The sequence below is a fragment of the Mizuhopecten yessoensis genome, unplaced genomic scaffold (genome assembly GCF_002113885.1).
Source record: "Mizuhopecten yessoensis strain PY_sf001 unplaced genomic scaffold, ASM211388v2 scaffold5733, whole genome shotgun sequence".
In the NCBI taxonomy this organism is placed as follows: domain Eukaryota; kingdom Metazoa; phylum Mollusca; class Bivalvia; order Pectinida; family Pectinidae; genus Mizuhopecten; species Mizuhopecten yessoensis.
Genome location: NW_018406196.1, coordinates 79,635 through 98,688, shown reverse-complemented (window position 1 = coordinate 98,688; position 19,054 = coordinate 79,635). Strand labels below are relative to the sequence as shown.

Genomic DNA, 19,054 nt, shown 5'->3' with positions numbered 1-19,054 from the left:
TTGTTTGGCCCATAACCTGTGTGGGCGAAGGGCTCTCTTTGCTTTTATCGTTTCTTAAATATATTGTCATACAGGCGTCAAATGTGTTAAAATGTTCATCTAAATCATTTGTCATCGAGTGCCGATCACAATATCATAACAACAGGCCCAATGGGCCTGCATCGCTCACCTGGTATAAAATTCACACTTGTAACCTTAAAAGTGATCTAAAATAAAGCTACAGGCAAAATATCAGTATTTATGATTAAATTTCATTCAAAAGACCGTTATTTTTTTTTAAACATTTCACCCCCGTGATTGAAAGTCGAACAAAGTCATTATGTTGAACACATATCAACATCCTGAGCCTTCTGGTTATTCAGAACAAGTTGTTGAAATATTTTGAACATATTTGCTCCTTCTGATCTTGAATATGATTCAAGAATGTTCAGAAGAAGTTGTTTAAAATTTTTAAGATATTTGACCCCTGCGACCTTGAATATGGGTGAAGGTCAATTATTTGAACAAACTTTGTAGCCCTTTATCTCAGCATGCTACTGGCCAAATATCATTACCCTGGGCATTTTGGTTATTCAGAAGAAGTTGTTTAAAGTTTTAAACATATTTGACCCCTGTGACCTTGAATATGGGTGAAAGTCATTCATTTGAACAAACTTTGTAGCCCTTCATCTCAGCATGCTACTGGCCAAATATCATCACCCTGAGCATTTTGTTTATTCAGAAGAAGTTATTTAAAGGTTTTTTAATAAATTGACCCCTGTGACCTTGAATATAATTGAAGGTCATTCATTTGAACAAACTTGGTAGTCCTTCACCCAAGCATGTTACTGGCCAGATATCATCTCCCTGGGCATTTTGGTTATTGAGAAGAAGATGTTTAAAGTTTTTGACATATTTGACCCCTGTGACCTTGAAAAAAGGTTAAGGTCATTAATTTTAACAAACTTTGTAGCCCTTTATCCAAGTTTGCTTCTGGCCAAATATAGACACCCTAGGAATTTCGGTTATTAAGAAGTCGTTTAAAGTAAAATATTGATGCCGGACGACGGACGGACGACGGACGCCGCGCCACGGCATAAGCTCACTTGGCACTTAGTGCCAGGTGAGCTAAAAACGTCCTACATCCTTGATGCTTCTCTATTTTTGTAGGTTTTGAAACCCAGAAATTTCTTCAAAGCAGATGATGATAGCAAGTGGGGATATCAATTTTCTTGTACTGTACCCGAGTATGCCTGTTGTAGATATTATATATAACAAATAAAATGTTTTGTTTTATTCTTTATTGTTGATTTGTATTTTTATAAAAGTTCTGAACTAGCAGCTGTTTTATCGCTGAAAAGGTTCATTTAGCAGGAATTAAAGGTACATGTGCAAGTTTCCTAGAGTCACTGCTATGTAAAAACGATGATCTTACCCAGACAGTTTAGCCGACATACCGATAGCTTGGTCACTTGTGACGTTAATGATGTGGGAGTTACCTCCCCTTGTTCACCACAGTGAGTAAGAACATGCGACATCCAAGATACTTGTATGCCTGTAGGAAGGGAGATAACTCCAGATTTATGTAAGGCCAATGCAGAGCACCTTTTGGTCCTTTAGAGTCTATTCTGCAATATAATTCACACACAATTTACTCTGTCATTAATAGATAATATTTATTACAGCTTCGAGACAACGTACTTGAAGTGATTAACAAAAGCACACTTTCTAGAGTTATATATTAAATACTAAAATTTTGGCAGAAAAGGACAGTTATATATAGCACGGACTTAGAAATCTAATTCCGTGTATATAGTGATTTAAACTTAAGTGTGAACAGGTAAAAAAGGACTTACTCATATGCAAATACTTCTGAAAAATAAAAACACTTAAACATAACAGAAAATTTAATATTTTATTTCCTTACATACATACGGGCATTATTATGTTCTTATTAGTAATGTACATGGTTTATAATTACAGCCCCTGTTTATTGATACTATAGTGACACAGGGTAGCATATAAAGTGCCGATACAAATAATACCATCAAACTTAACAAAATCCATGGATACCAATATGCGACACCCTTTACCAAAACATATTTACAAACTGAAACAGGAACATTAATTAACTTGTGAGGGTAACACCCGAAGATTTGGAAATAGGAGTAATAATAACCTCACATACTTAATAATGACACCTCATCATCTCTGGTGTGTGAATACATTGATATCATTATTCTGACTCCCTAAACGGACTTTCCTAACTCTTACATACAGATACTATGACTATAAAATAAAAATCCTACCGGTTTTGTTAAAACTGACACATTATGTTATTTGATGCTCTGGATATTTCAATTTTTATTCTGGATATTTTTATAGAGTTTTATATATGAAAGCTCACCTCTTTTCTAACTTGCTTAGTACAGCATTCAGATATATCAAAAATAATTCAAGGCAAGGAACATGATTGTTTGCATATTTACAATATCACTACTAGGTCTGTACTTTTAACTTTTATCAATACATCTTAAACTGTTTTAAATTCACAACACATACAAGACTTTACTGAAAATATTGTTTGACCTTTAACCCAGACGTGAAGGTCGTGGTGAACTAATTACAGTCCACAGCACACCTGTGGGTGATGCAGGTACACTTACAGTTTCATCAAGATGTCTTTAATGGTTTGAAATTCATGGCCTGGACAATAACTAATTGAAACAAGAGGCCCAAGGGCCTTAGCGGTCACCTGAGTTATATCATAGGTAGCTTTATTTTATTGTTTAGATGTGATGTGGAAATCAGCATGTAAACTAAGTGAAATACAATACTTGTCATGTCATCAAAGGATAAGAATTTTAAAATATTTGTAAATGTTCCCTTTGGGGCCCCGCTCTAACCCCTGGGGATGGGGCAGGAATTCCAAGTTTACAATGTGATACCGTCATCCACCAAAGATGATTCTGACCAAGTAAAAATAATTTCCAACAGAAAATTGTCAAAATATACCCAAAAGTGTTGTTTCCCTATATAAACTATAGTAAACTTTACCCCCTCCCCAAGGGAGAACGGATAGCTCGGGGGTCCTGAAATTTACAATTTAAATAAAGCCCCTGATGATCTTTCCATCCATGCAGAGAAAATGACTGTAATACCTCTGAGTCTGGAGAAGAAGATTTTTGAAATATTGGTTAATTTTCCCTTTTGGGCCCCGCCCTGGCCCCTAGGGTTGGGGTAGGAATCCCAATTTTACAATTTAAAACCATCTTCCTCCTCCAAGGATGATTCTGACCAAGTAAAAATAATTTCCAACAGAAAATTGTCAAAATATACCCAAAAGTGTTGTTTCCCTATATAAACTATAGTAAACTTTACCCCCTCCCCAAGGGAGAACGGATAGCTCGGGGGTCCTGAAATTTACAATTTAAATAAAGCCCCTGATGATCTTTCCATCCATGCAGAGAAAATGACTGTAATACCTCTGAGTCTGGAGAAGAAGATTTTTGAAATATTGGTTAATTTTCCCTTTTGGGCCCCGCCCTGGCCCCTAGGGTTGGGGTAGGAATCCCAATTTTACAATTTAAAACCATCTTCCTCCTCCAAGGATGATTCTGACCAAGTAAAAATAATTTCCAACAGAAAATTGTCAAAATATACCCAAAAGTGTTGTTTCCCTATATAAACTATAGTAAACTTTACCCCCTCCCCAAGGGAGAACGGATAGCTCGGGGGTCCTGAAATTTACAATTTAAATAAAGCCCCTGATGATCTTTCCATCCATGCAGAGAAAATGACTGTAATACCTCTGAGTCTGGAGAAGAAGATTTTTGAAATATTGGTTAATTTTCCCTTTTGGGCCCCGCCCTGGCCCCTAGGGTTGGGGTAGGAATCCCAATTTTACAATTTAAAACCATCTTCCTCCTCCAAAGATGATTCTGACCAAGTAAAAATAATTTCCAACAGAAAATTGTCAAAATATACCCAAAAGTGTTGTTTCCCTATATAAACTATAGTAAACTTTACCCCCTCCCCAAGGGAGAACGGATAGCTCGGGGGTCCTGAAATTTACAATTTAAATAAAGCCCCTGATGATCTTTCCATCCATGCAGAGAAAATGACTGTAATACCTCTGAGTCTGGAGAAGAAGATTTTTGAAATATTGGTTAATTTTCCCTTTTGGGCCCCGCCCTGGCCCCTAGGGTTGGGGTAGGAATCCCAATTTTACAATTTAAAACCATCTTCCTCCTCCAAGGATGATTCTGACCAAGTAAAAATAATTTCCAACAGAAAATTGTCAAAATATACCCAAAAGTGTTGTTTCCCTATATAAACTATAGTAAACTTTACCCCCTCCCCAAGGGAGAACGGATAGCTCGGGGGTCCTGAAATTTACAATTTAAATAAAGCCCCTGATGATCTTTCCATCCATGCAGAGAAAATGACTGTAATACCTCTGAGTCTGGAGAAGAAGATTTTTGAAATATTGGTTAATTTTCCCTTTTGGGCCCCGCCCTGGCCCCTAGGGTTGGGGTAGGAATCCCAATTTTACAATTTGGTAGCCTCATCTACCAAGGATGATTCTGACCAAGTTTGAAAAAATTCCATCCACTGGTTCTTGAGAAGAAGTTGATAATGTATAAAGTTTACGCACGACGCATGTCGGACGACGACGCATGTCGGACGACGACGGACGGAAAGTGATTGGAATAGGTCACTTGAGCAAAGCTCAGGTGACCTAAAAAAAGCCCAACATTTATTTGACCTTGAGGTGAAGGTTACCATGACCTAATTACTATACACTACGCACCTTTATCAAGACATCTTGGACAGTTAAAATTTAGTCCAGAAATGAATTTCCTTAAAATCTGGGGATTTCTTGCACTTATTTGACCTTTGATCTGACATGCAGGTCACTGCATTGCACACTGCACACCCTCTAAGGTTGATACAGGTATACATCCAATTTCATCAATATTTCTCCCACCCTTCACAAGTGTGTCTCCCTTTTAAGCCGGAAAATATCAACTTGTCAACCATAGAGGGAGATAGCCTCATGCAGAATGGCGCGATCTAAATCATAACAATAGTATGACATCATGTCATCAATGCATTGACATCACGTCAAAAGTAGTAGACCATGGAAGACAACTCTGCATTTGCTGGAAAAACATGCAATCAATGCTTATATTTCAAGCAATCACTACTTATCAGTTGATTTGTGAGTGAAACAGGATGGGAGAAAAATAATCAGCCCCTACCTTGAAGGTACGTGTTACAGAGAAATCTTCAACCCTCGAGATGATGTTCTCGTATGTCTTACCCTCCCTTAAGACAATCAAGAATATCATCCCTTGGGATGGAGATTTCTCTGTCACACCCTCCAGGTAGGGAGAGATTCTATTAATCTTCAGCAGTTTAAAACTTCTGGCCTGGACAAGTCACTATTAGTCACTACTGCATATATCAGGCAGCCAGTAAACGTGATAGCCATTACTGTACTCTTTAATTGCAAGAGTATCCATTTGATAATAAACAATTCAGATTTAAAATGCAATGTTCAATAAATACTTGTCCCACATATATCTATACTTGAACATATCAAATATTGTTGTATAAACCATGAGATCTACTCACAAAAACAATCATTTATAATTACATATTACAACATGTTTGTTAACCTTAAAAACAAGCTTTAGAAAATATATCTTCACATTCAACTTGAACTCAAAATTATGTTAAAGTTTACTTTTTTCTTAGCATTTCAATCCAATAAAACTAGCTTCATTTATATATTTAACAAGAGGCCCAATGGGCCGGCATCGCTCACATGGTATACATCTCACATTCGTAACCTTAAAAGTTATCTTAAATAAAGCTAAAGGCAAAATATAAGTATTTATGATTAAAATAAATTTAAAAGAACCTGTTGAAAGATTTAAAAACATTTCACCCCTGTGACCTTGAAAGTTGAACAAGGTCATTATGTTGAACAAATCTTATAGCCCTTTATCTCAAGATGCAACTTGCAAAACATTACCTACATATCCTTTTGTTTATTGAAATTAGGTCATTTAAATGTTCAACATATTTGAGTAAATGTGAACTCGAAAGTGGGTCAAGGTCATTCAAATGAAAAAGCTTGATAGCCCTTTATCGTAGCATGCTACTGGCTAAATATCAACATTCTGGGCCTCATGGTTATTCAGAAGAAGTCATTTCAAGATTTTAAACAAATTTTACCCCTGTGACCTTGAATACAAGAGGCCCAATGGGGGGGGGGGGATGCATCGCTCACCTGGTATAAAACTCACACTTGTAACCTTAAAAGTGATCTAAAATAGAGCTACAGGCAAAATATCAGTATTTATGATTAAAATTCATTCAAAAGACCCTGTTAATTTTTTTTAAAACATTTCACCCCTGTGATTGAAAGTCGAACAAAGTCATTATGTTGAACACATTGTATAGCCTTTCATCTCATGATGCAACTTGCAAAGTATAAACATCCTGGGACCCATGGTTATTCAGAAGAGGTTGTTTAAAGATTTTAAACAAATTTGACCCCTGTGACCTTGAATATAAGTCAAAGTCATTCACTTTAACAAACATAGTAGTCCTTTATCCCAGCATATGCTACTGACTAAATATCAACATCCTGAGCCTTTTGGTTATTCAAAACAAGTTGTTGAAATATTTTGAACATATTTGCTCCTTGTGACCTTGAATATGATTTAAGGTCATACATTTAAACAAACTTGGTAGCCCTTGATCCTCTTATGCTACTGACTAAATATCATCACCCTGAACATTTTGGTCATTCAGGAGAAGTTGTTTAAAGTTTTTAACATATTTGACCCCTGTGACCTTGAATATGGGTGAAGGTCATTCATTTGAACAAACTTTATAGCCCTTCATCACAGCATGCTTCTGGCAAAATAGCATCATCCTAGGGTTTACGGTTATTGAGAAGAAGTTGTTTAAAGGTTTTTACCATATTTGACCCCTGTGACCTTGAATATAAAAAAGGTCATTCATTTGGACAAACTTGGTAGCCCTTTATCCTAGCATGTTACTGGCCAAATATCATTATCCTAGGTCTCTTCGTTATTCAGGAGAAGTTGTTTCAAGATTTGTGTAAGACAATTGACCCCAGTGACCTTGAAAATGGATGAAGGTCATTCATTTGAACAAACTTGGTAGCCCTTTATCCCAGCATGCTACTGGCCAAATATCATCACCCTGGGCATTTTTGTTATTCAGAAGAAGCTGTTTAAAGTTTTTAACATATTTGACCCATGTGACCTTGAAAATAGATGAAGGTCATTTATTTGAACAAGCTTGGTAGCCCTTCATCCCAGTTTACTTCTGGCCAAATATCATCATCCTAGGCCTTTTGGTAATTGAGAAGAAGCTGTTTAAAGTAAAATATTTACGCCAGATGACGGATGAAGGCCGGCTGACAGACGGGAAGGCCGGCTGACAGACGGATGCCGCACCATGGCATAAGCATAAGCCTTCGGGCCAGTTGAGCTAAACATATCTGTTTACATAAAATTGTCTCTTGAAAATAAAAAAATAAACATTTATTATGTTAAAATCCACATCAAACAATATCATAAAATGACCAACAATCACACTATAAATACCGAAAAATCAGTTACGATGCAGTACAAACCCCAAATCTCCAAATACTTTACAACCAACCTGAGGACAGCATCTAGTGGTTGTTAACGAAAGAAAGGCATGCAAAAAGTCCAACAGCTTCGAAGCGTTCATTTCCTCATTTTGGTAATGAGGTACCCTATAGTTTGTGAAGAGAGCCCAGGCACCACTACACAAGCTCACCCTGGTACTGTAAGGTGAGCTAATGACAATATATAGTGTAACCATAGATACTGCTGCTGTAACCATGATTACTGTGGCTGTTTGTATGGTTACTATGGCTGTAAACATGGTTGCTGTGGCTGTTCATATGGTTACTATGGCTGTAAACATGGTTGCTGTGGCTGTTTGTATGGTTACTATGGCTGTAAACATGGTTGCTGTGGCTGTTTGTATGGTTACTATGGCTGTAAACATGGTTGCTGTGGCTGTTCATATGGTTACTATGGCTGTAAACATGGTTGCTGTGACTGTTTATATAGTTACTATGGCTGTAAACATGGTTGCTGTGGCTGTTTATATGGTTACTTGGTTGCTGTGACTGTTGATATGTTTATTGTTGCCACTTCAAATATATGATACACAGGAATGGCTACCACCTTAAATCAATATAATTACGAATATTAATTTAGGGCATTTTGGCACAAGAATGCTGTTGTACATACATTTTTATCCTGTAACAATTTGAATACTGAAGACAGGGTATAATTACAATATCTGAGTTAAAGTCTTAAATACACATTACACACAGTCAAGTTAACTAAATATACATCGTACACCACACTGATAAACTAAACATCCATCACTGATAAACTAAACATACATCACTGATAAACTAAACATACACCACTGATAAACTAAACATACACTGCACTGATAAACTTAACATACATCACTGATAAACTAAACATACACTGCACTGATAAACTAAACATCCATCACTGATAAACAAACCATCCATCACTGATAAACTAAACATACACTGCACTGATCAACTAAACATACATCACTGATAAACTAAACATCCATCACTGATAAACCAAACATACATCACTGATAAACTAAACATCCATCACCGATAAACTAAACATACATCACCGATATACTAAACATACACCACTGATAAACTAAACATACATCACTGATAAACTAAACATCCATCACTGATAAACTAAACATCCATCACTGATAAACTCAACATACATCACTGATAAACTAAACATACATCACTGATAAACTAAACATACATCACTGATAAACTAAACATCCATCACTAATAAACTAAGCATACATCACTGATAAACTAAACATCCATCCCTGATAAACTAAACATCCATCACTGATAAACTAAACATCCATCATTGATAAACTAAACATACACTGCACTGATAAACTAAACATACATCACTGATAAACTAAACATACACTGCACTGATAAACTAAACATACTGTGCACTGATAAACTAAACATACACCACTGATAAACAAAACATATACCACATATATTGCTGAGAGAGTAAACTTGTTTTACTTTGTTAGAACATCTAAAGACACATCTCAAAGCATCAACTGTATTTTATGACAGAAATGAAAACATACTATATATACAGCTTCTATTTCACGCAGTTTTATTTGTTAAAAAAATGTCTACATCTAATTCATACATGTTCTTATATTGAAGCATGATTATCTAAAAAAGTTGCATTTTCATTTTTGAAAAATTCAAAATCCTTTTCTTAAAAAGGTTATGCCGTTGACATTAATCAAATTGATTTTTCATACACAATTTTCAACCAATACAGACAAAATTAAAGATAAATACTGCAAAAGCATATATTTTCATTGGGGTTTATTTTTTCTGTATTCGGACAAATTCGTTGGGATTACATTTTGTGGAATCAATCATTTAAAACCCTGCATTTTTTCTGGAAAGTAAGTTTAAACTGACAGGCATGAAGACATTTAAGATCGGGCGAGATTTACTTACTCCATTGGTACCGGTCAAATACGTCACGCTCTATAGCTTATAATATATACAAAGAGCGATATACACATGATGTATACTTTGTAGACTCACGTAGACGTACATGTACCTTGTCAGTAGTTCTTACGATAGCGGAAGAGAAACATGTCTCTTCTGACTGTGCCTGTGATGATAATTACATTGTTAATCATGACTTGTGTATAAATGTTAATAATAAAATTGATAGTTTATATGATATTTTAATAGTTTATATTTTGTGTGTTTAAGATGTCGATGGGTTTATATTTCACGGTTTTTATAAAACCACAAAATAAACGAAATTTAATCCCAAAACGAAATATTATGCTTTTACAGTATCTTTAACCATTGCTGGATAAAATGTATTCATAATTATCACAGAATCTCACAAATATGGTAGACAGAGGAAGGAATTAATGCAACTTCCTATTCCTCCTCCCTTTTAGGAATGTCTAACTCTTTGTACTTAGTTAGGTCTGTTGGCCTTGAGTGCTGTCGAGCACGTAGGGGAGAGATATTTGTGTCTGTAACACTTTTCTGAAATTGTAAGAAAAAATTAATGAATTAATATCATACTATGATGATGTTAGCCCCTCCTCAAATTGTCACATATATCAGTTACAATCACTGGTGATACAGGCTTACAAATACATTCCATCAACCATATCCGACTTACCTGAACTTTGTGAGAAGGCTTTCGGGGGGTTTCTGGTAATTTTTTATCCTTATTTTCTATAGCATACCCGGTCCCAAACCTGTAATCCGAGACAGTATTGATGCTTTACAGAATTAAATTTTAGCTGACAAAAAAAAAAATGTCAGAAATGCAAGTATTTTCCATGCTCTAAGATCACACTATATAAAGGGGGGCCGGAGATTATCTCCCTTGGATGATCGTTCCCTAACAGAATCACTTTCAATTAAAACTATGCTCTTTATTACCTTATTTGTCACCTAAAATAAGTACTATTTAACACAAATAAGGGCTCTGACCAGAATGACCACAAATTTTGTTAAAAACATAAAGAGATTTGGCTGTATTATTCTCTCATACTGATTTAGTAAAATTTCTCCATCTTGAACCTCCTTTCCTTCCACTGAGGTGTTGTTATATCTCCCATTTTCGATAAATTTTAATGAAACTTTTGGAGGATTTGTTTTTTGTAATTGACCACTGTAACCTGACTGGAGGTCAAGGTCATTTATTTGGAAAAAATTGAAAGTCCTTTATACATATGTATTAGCAAGCTACAGGTCAAACATAATTTCTTTAAACCTCATAGTTTTTCTAGGAGAAGCAATTGAAGTAATTTTCATGTAAATTAATTGATTAATATAAGTTTTGACCATAAATTTTTAAGTTTTGAAATGTTTAAGTCAATTTTTACATTGATAATTATTTTCCTCTGAAAAAGTTTATGCTACAAACCATCTTTACATTAGGTGTCATAAATGTAAGTTATACAAAAGATTCAACTGTAAGGTTGGCTTAAAACAGACCATGTGTACCTGGGGTCATCTCACACTTACAACAAAGCTGTCGTTCCCAAAAATATTATCAGCCAAAAACATGAGACAAGGTTTTTTGAGTAAAACTGTTGAACTTTGGTTAATTCTTGCTTTTTGGTAGGCGGAGGATCTGAACAGCTGAGCTCGGCCGAGTGGTGGAAGTGATGACAGTAATCCCATACATTAGGTGTCTGTGCTTTGGTATGAAATATGCTGTGGAACATCTCCCTGAAAAATAATTAAAGTACAAAATACTCATCTTTCAGGATTATTATCTTTGGATTAAATCTACTGTGCTTTTTAAAACTACATTCATTTTGTCAGGTGTGAAAATAAAATCCATTTCATCTGTTCTACTATCACCTGAAGCCTAAATGGTCATTAAGAAAGATAAGACATCAGATTATATCATTTCTCTAATGACTGTTTTTCAATAGAATTGTAATAGGAACTTGTCCAAATGTAGTCACATCTGCCTGTAAATCTGCTGTTTCATTAAAACAATACCAATGCCAGAATACACACCATCCAAGCATGCATCAGTGCTATGCTTACAAACGAACTTAGGAAGGAGGCTGCAATATTTGAGTGAAAGACTATGTCTGAATGTTCTACTATATTTATTTTTTAAATGTGATTTTCTAATTACATCTTCACTCAGTGTATATTGAATTTAGTGAGGACATGTCCTGTAAACTCCGACATTCAAAGGTTTTCTTTTCCTGGAAATGCTAGTAACAGGACAGTTTCTGCTTATATCCTATTTAGTATCATGGCATATGAACATAATTGTAGAGAAGAAAAGAGCCTCCTTTTATGTAAAACAAGAGGCACAGAGGGCCTGTATCGCTCACCTGGAAATGTTAGAAAAACTGAAGCTAGAATAGCATGGTGTCACTGGAAGTGCAAATGTATTGCATGGTGGGTGTTGCCCCCCTGGGGGCAGAGGGGCCGGCCCAATAGGGGAAATAAAGGTAAAACCTTTAAAATCCTTCTTCTATCGTAGGGATTAAGGGATTTTATCATAATTTTGTCTGGAGCATCTTTGGGCCAAGAGGACTCAATTTTGTATAAATGGTGGGTGTGGCCCCCCTTGGGGCAGACGGGCGGGGCCAAATAGGGGAAATAGAGGCAATACCTTTAAAATCCTTCTTCTACCGTCCGAATTAAGGGAATTTGTTCCAATTTAGTCTGGAGCATCCTTGGGCCAAGGGGACTCAATTTTATATAAAGGGTGGGTGTGGTCGTTCAGGACTAGTAGCGTTTTAAAGGAAAAGTTGACGAAGGGACGCCGGACAGACGCCGGACGCTGTGATATGGCATAAGCTGACCATGGTCCTTAGAACCAGGTGAGCTAAAAACACTTTCAGTTAATACACAGCCAGAACCCATATCCAAGCCAAAATCGTCTGGCCAATTACCAAATTTAAAGTACTAGCCTGCTGGTTGACTTTGGACAGACCTATATTTTAATACATGTAGTAAACACTGAAAGTTTTCACATGCCCAACATAACATCTACTTGCCCAAAATGTTCTGGAATGTCGAATTTTATTATCATGTTATGTAAATGGTAGACCCAAAAAATTACTCAAATATAATCAAAACCTGTCATTATACTCACTTGGCATTTAAACTGGTGAAGGCGCGGTCATATGCACATCTATGTAAAGGATTGCTTAAGGTTTTATAAGCATTCTGCACTTTCAAAAATTCTAGGTTTGTGTCAGATTCCATGTTGAAATCGGGATGAAACTGAAAACGAAAGAATCCTTACACATTATAAACATATTCACCAATGCAGTATAAACATATTCACCAATGCAGTATAAACATATTCACCAATGCAGTATAAATTCCATCATAACTTTTTAAGCATATTAAATATTAAATAAAATTATACATGAACAGAAAAATTACAATAACTTCAAGCAAAAAATGCATAAACTTTTAAGATCCATTCATTACATTATAAACATATTCACTAGCATTAAGTTCAGTTTTATCACCTGGGAAACATAATCCATTGTGTTTCAGACAGAAGCTGAACAGATTGATTAATCATTTCTGTAAAGACACAGCATCCTTAAACAAAATTCTCTCACAACATACAGTTCAGTGAAGAACAGTTAATTGTGATGTTAAATATCATCATCAGAAACCCAGAATTGATTCTTGTTGCTTAATCTGTACATATCATTGAGTGAGTAATGCAATTAGCACACAAGTTAAACTTCCCATGGGGCAGTATTGATGGACTGATAAAACCAATTATGGGACAACTCTCAGATAAAGCCCTCAAAGCAAGTCTTGGGGCGATTCCTAATTTAGAGATTACCTAAGATCTAGTTCTTAGACAGCTCTTGTGACAGTAGCCGTAGTCCTAAGTCTTATGTCTTAACAGTAAGTTCCAGAGCAGTTCTTAATGTCTTAACAGTAAGTTCCAGAGCAGTTCTTAGAGTAGTAATGAAATTCATCCAAGGATAGTTCCTACTTAAAAGCCTCAAATGTTGGTACAGTCTTGGTACAGCTGTTTGAGAAAAGCCCTGAAATTTAGAATAGTTCTGTCCAATAGTAGCTGTTTGATAAAAGCCTTAGAAGATAGTTTTAGGGAAAATTGTACAGAGAAACCCAAAGATTAATCATGAGACAGCTCTCACATGTCTCTAGGTCACGAGTTTGAGGCCTCTTTGGGGTTGTTCCCAGGTACTGGCCGCAGTTACTGAGTACCATCTCTTACAACACATACTGATTACATTACCTTTTTAGATTTTGTAAGATATGCTGATTTTATTTCTGTTTGAGTGGCATTCACAGTCACCCCCAATACCTCATACAAGGAAGCATACTGAAGTTGCATCTTGGGGGAGCAAAAAGTCCTGTGAAAAGAGAAGTGTTTGATAGCTCATGTAATGACCAAAATATTGTAATGAAACATTCAAAATATAAAATACAGAAAATATACAAGAAAGGTATTAGCAAATGACACAAACCAACCTTTTACCGATGAGTGCTAGATTATGTCAAAAAGTGACTGGATACAACAAAAGATAAACTTACAGTGGTGTACAATTTCATAAATGAGGTTTTGCAAAAATTGGTTTGTCCCTTCATCAGATACCCTTGGTCCATTGTGATTCACTTCTCAACGGCTTAAAGTCAGACAAGAAAATGTGACGGAATCAATCAGATAACCTCATAAATTGTTCATTTCCACAAGGATTTTTGGCTGAGCTAACCATGGTCCGTAAGTGTAGCGCAATCAATTGTGGGTACCGTAAAAAAAAACATGTAATTTGTGCACTTTTTTTTCAGAAATTTAATACTCAAAGTGGGGGGTGCGTAAAATACACAGGTATAGAAAATTTAAAGTTTTTTTCAGGAAAAGATTGACGATTCTGAGAGATCGCCATCTTGGATTATGTCCCTTGGTACACGGAACGCTAAGACAAATGACGATCAACAAATTTATTTATGTCAAACATTAATAAAAGATACATAATTTGTTGTTTTGTGAGTTTATGTGAAAAGTATTAATAAATAGGTAACCGTTAACAAAAAAAGTTTAGCCAAATTCCTATGCCAGAGAATCGCCGATCAACTTACGACATTACGTTTCGACATCTAACAATTGGTCCGATTGGTCCAGGAAAGTTAGTACTGAAAAGTTTCACATGCCCTGATAAAAAATCGACTAGCCGCCTGTGTTGGGCTTGTGGAATTGTACACCTGAACATTTCTGTCATATACATTTGTTACTTTTATTATATGTGTATGATGTATCATTCAACATGTTATGTTTACCATAACAATGATAAATCTAAATGTGTGGTCCTAAGTTATTTAAATGATGAATTTGTTAACACATAAGGATAGCTTGGGGTCCTTGCATATTTTATTTGTTTTGGGGTGTGGGGGCATATTTCGATACAAAACCTGTGTTAAGACAACCACTGATGTAGACTAATGTATTGTCTTCCTATGTTTTGCTTTTGAAATCAGCATCCTTCACAGCTTAAACCATGGTATATCACATTGTTATTTTGTTAAGAGAAAATGTTGCGAGTACTCTTTACTATTTTGCCACATGGATTTAATCTCTGTGTGGTTTCATATCCAGTCAGTTGACAACCATGTTTGTCAAATGAGTTTATATACTGTAGCTCATAATAGTCATGATCAGTCATTTAGTACATGTGTACTACATGTGTAGCAGAACTGGACTGGGTCAATCTTCAGCGACCAGATCGCTCAAATGGTAGCGCATAAATCTAGAGTTTGGAGGGCTATGGGTTTGAACCCTAGCCTGGCCAAGCATTTTTCCGATCCCGTTACACATGTGCCATACACGACCAGAAACATTTCCACAGTGGCATGAGATTAACATGGAAAGAATCATCAATGTATTGTTTGAAAAAGGATTTGTTTTAAATTAAAGTATAAGTCAAATACTTATTTACAAAATGGTAAAAAATTATACTGGTTTTCTAACTGAATATATAACAATTCATTCATAAGGACGTATAGTTTCTTCTCTTCCTATTTTTGTTGTTGTTCTGATTATATATATTAAACCTGTGCTGCGTTAGTACATAACATATTCTTAGGCAAGTTAGAAATGAATATTCTACTTTTAGGAATCAAACACAAGCTCCTTTCTAATTCACAAAATGTATACCTCAATTTCAAAGGACGAAACATCTTCAGGCTTTTCTGATTGACCTTGTGCATTTCAAATTTTCATATTATTGTCATTGTGGCAATTTCGTCGTCCAGCTCTTGCAGCAGTCTAGAGAGGAAAAGGATGAAAAAAATTGAACATAAATACAGCCAAATTGTTTTAAACAACATCAAAGGGGACAATCTTGCTAATATTAAACATGAAAAAACTAATTGTACTCTTATCATGATGGTCAGAAGCTGGAAGCATACATATTATATCATTGATTACCTGACAAGGCACATACACACTATAAAATAAATAAATAAATATATATACAACATTTGATATAGCGCACTATCTAGCTAACATAAGCAACCCAAAAGCGCTTTACAGTACATAGGTAGATATGCAATTTTATACAGTCAATATTGAGGAATTAGCAGGAGCTGCCTTATCAGGCGCTAACTACTAGTCCTATGCCACATGGCTAATATCTCCCTTTGTGTGTATGCCTGTGTGTGTGCTGGAGATGTATTGTGTTCTGTTTGTAGTGGGACCATGCTTCCAATGGTATCGTTTATAGTGCCACCACACTTGCATGCTACAGCACAGATACCGCAACACCCACCCCAGACCATTTTATACTCCACCTGGGTTGTTGGAGTTGTGTGGGCAGGAGAAAAATACTTTCTCTGAATATTCCATGCGTACGGCGACTTCGGGGATCCCCTAACCCTAACCCTAAAATAGAATTGGCACATACAGTGTATTAATATTGTTAAGAGATGAACAATTACAGTTCATGTGGACTCACTGATTCAGAATCAAAGCAGCTAGCTTATAGGGTGAAGTTCACATGAAAAATAAGCTTATACATTGAAAGAATCAATTTGCTGTAGATTTTAAAATTCCTTGATCATTGATTCATTTGAACAAACTTGGTAGCCCTTCATCCTGATTATGCTATACTGGCCAAATATCAACATTCTGTGCCTCATGGTTATTCAGAAGAAGTCATTTTAAGACTTTAAAACATATTTGACCCCTGTGACCTTGAAAATAATTCAAAGTCATTAATTTGTACAAACTTGGGAGCCATTCATCCTAGCACACTACTGGCCAGATATCAACATCCTGGGCCTTGAACAAGTTTGGTTAAAATCCCTTCATTAGTACAAAAGGAGAAGGATCTTTAATATTTTCCTCTATCTCCCCTAATGGGCCCACCACCTATCTACCCCAAGGAGGGGCCCACACACCTCAGTTTATACAAAACTGATTCGTTTGTCCCTAAGCATGCTTCAGACTGCATATGGTTTAAATCCCTTCACTTTTAGAGTAGGAGAAAAAAAATCCTCTATTTCCCCTATTGGGCCCCGACCCTCTGCCCCCAGGAGGGCCACACCTACCATTTATACAAAATGAGTCGCCTTTGCCCAGGATGCTCCGGACTTAATAAGGATAAAATCCCTTAATTCCTATAATAGAGGAAGGATTTTACATGTTTACCTCTATTTCCCCTTTTCGGCCTGACCCCTCTCCCCCCAAGGGGGCCACACCCACTGTTTCTACAAAATTGAGTCCCCATGGCCAAAGGATGCTCCAGACCAAATTTAGTTAAAATCCACTAAGCCGTTCAGGACTGGAAGCGTTTTAAAAGAAAAGTTGACAGACGAACGACAGACACTGCACCATGGCATAAGCTTACTTAAGCTTGCCCTTCGAGCAGGTGAGCTAAAAATAAAAGCACATACATAGCAGGGATTGTGCGCGGATGGGTAAGTTCCTACCAGCAAGCCCTCCTACTTTGATAAACACATTGCACATATATAGCACTATATATCTACCATGCACTTATTTGCTAGAACACATGCATTCATCAGGTCCAGTACACTCTGGCGATTGAACTACAGTATATAGCTATAAAGACCTATATAGCTATATTCACCTATACATTATAGCCGTATTGAGCTATATTTTCTCAGATTTCAATTTTCATTAAATTAAAGCAAAGTCGCATTAAACAATAAGGTTTATGGTAATGTTGACTGCAAAAAGCATGCGGTTAGATGTTTATTTTCATTTTTCATAAATGTAAAATTTACGATTTTTTTACATCATTATTTTTAAAAAGTATACTTATATTTAATGTTTTTTGTTATCAACCTAATGATACAATCTTCTTTTAAAAGCGACTTTGTTTCGTTTTCCTTAAAAAAGAAAATCACTTGAAAATAGCTCAAAAGACCTATTATTATAGGTCAATACTATATAGAGCTATTAGTATTATCACGGAATTAGATTAGATTGTTATCCAAGTCCGCGGTATTATAGGTCTTTACAGCTATATATATAGCTCAATCGGCAGAGTGTACTGGACATATATATTTAGCACTAGACTAATAAAAAAATCCGAAAAAGTACACAACACACATAAACAAGACTATGTTTTGTTGGTAAATTTGCAAGATGGACATCTACAAGTTAGGCCGTTCCAGCCTTCCATACACTTTTTGAAACTGACGAAATCCACTATTTTTTTTTACATTTTCAGGTAGATCTCGCCAAAGTTTTGCTGATAGGTATGAAAGGCTGTTTCGGCCAGAGACTACTCCTATAATATAACAGGCCGATGGTCGGCCTTTTTCTATCGGATATGGTTACGAGGCGCCTGTCAAAAGTTTTTCGCCGTGTAAAACCTCTAACATTGTTGGAGTAGCCAGAGACATGTTTCGGCCGTAGGGGTCAGTACTAGGAATCACTGTTTAGTGTTGTTTGTTAACTTATTACTAATGCCACAATCTATGACAAAGTTTATGAAAAGAAATACATTCACTAAGTCAAGAATTCGTAAATATACGACAACACACCGAAAATAGAGTTCTTCTGTAATCTATTGGACGTTCCTTGTTTTTAAAAGTTGTTATGTAAAATTCCGCTGCCCGGAAACTGGGTAAGGACACGTAAAACTCGGACAAAAATCGCATATTTAGTCCGGATATTTTGGTGCAGTGGAAGTTTATTATGTGTATTGATTGAATATGATTGCCACGAGAATTGACATATTATTTTTTTCTGATTTCATTATTTTTCGTTTTCTGCACATGGGTTTTACCGATAATTATTTCCGCATAATGAAAATAAATACGCCGGTTTAGAGTTTTAGTCAGTTTCGGTGGTAGGTAAAAGTCAGAATTTCATGTGAAATATGTTGTTTATTTCAACGAAACTTA

General features: G+C 35.9%; 1 protein-coding gene across 2 annotated transcripts; it reads right to left on the bottom strand.

Moving 5' to 3' along the window:
* Window positions 1–9,186: 9,186 nt before the first annotated feature.
* Window positions 9,187–18,778, bottom strand: LOC110451021 (dnaJ-like protein MG002 homolog). Of its 2 annotated transcripts, XM_021498853.1 has the most exons (7): window positions 18,692–18,778; window positions 15,837–15,947; window positions 13,920–14,037; window positions 12,783–12,913; window positions 11,180–11,386; window positions 10,326–10,404; window positions 9,187–10,186 (listed from the first exon to the last, which is right to left on the bottom strand). In XM_021498853.1, the coding sequence occupies exons 2-7, from the start codon at window positions 15,887–15,889 to the stop codon at window positions 10,076–10,078; spliced, it is 699 nt and encodes a 232-aa protein (XP_021354528.1). In that variant the 5' UTR covers window positions 15,890–15,947; window positions 18,692–18,778; the 3' UTR covers window positions 9,187–10,075. The 2 variants fall into 2 exon arrangements, with proteins under 2 accessions (XP_021354528.1, XP_021354529.1); XM_021498854.1 differs by lacking the exon at window positions 10,326–10,404 and having other exon boundaries at window positions 10,111–10,186.
* Window positions 18,779–19,054: the final 276 nt, after the last annotated feature.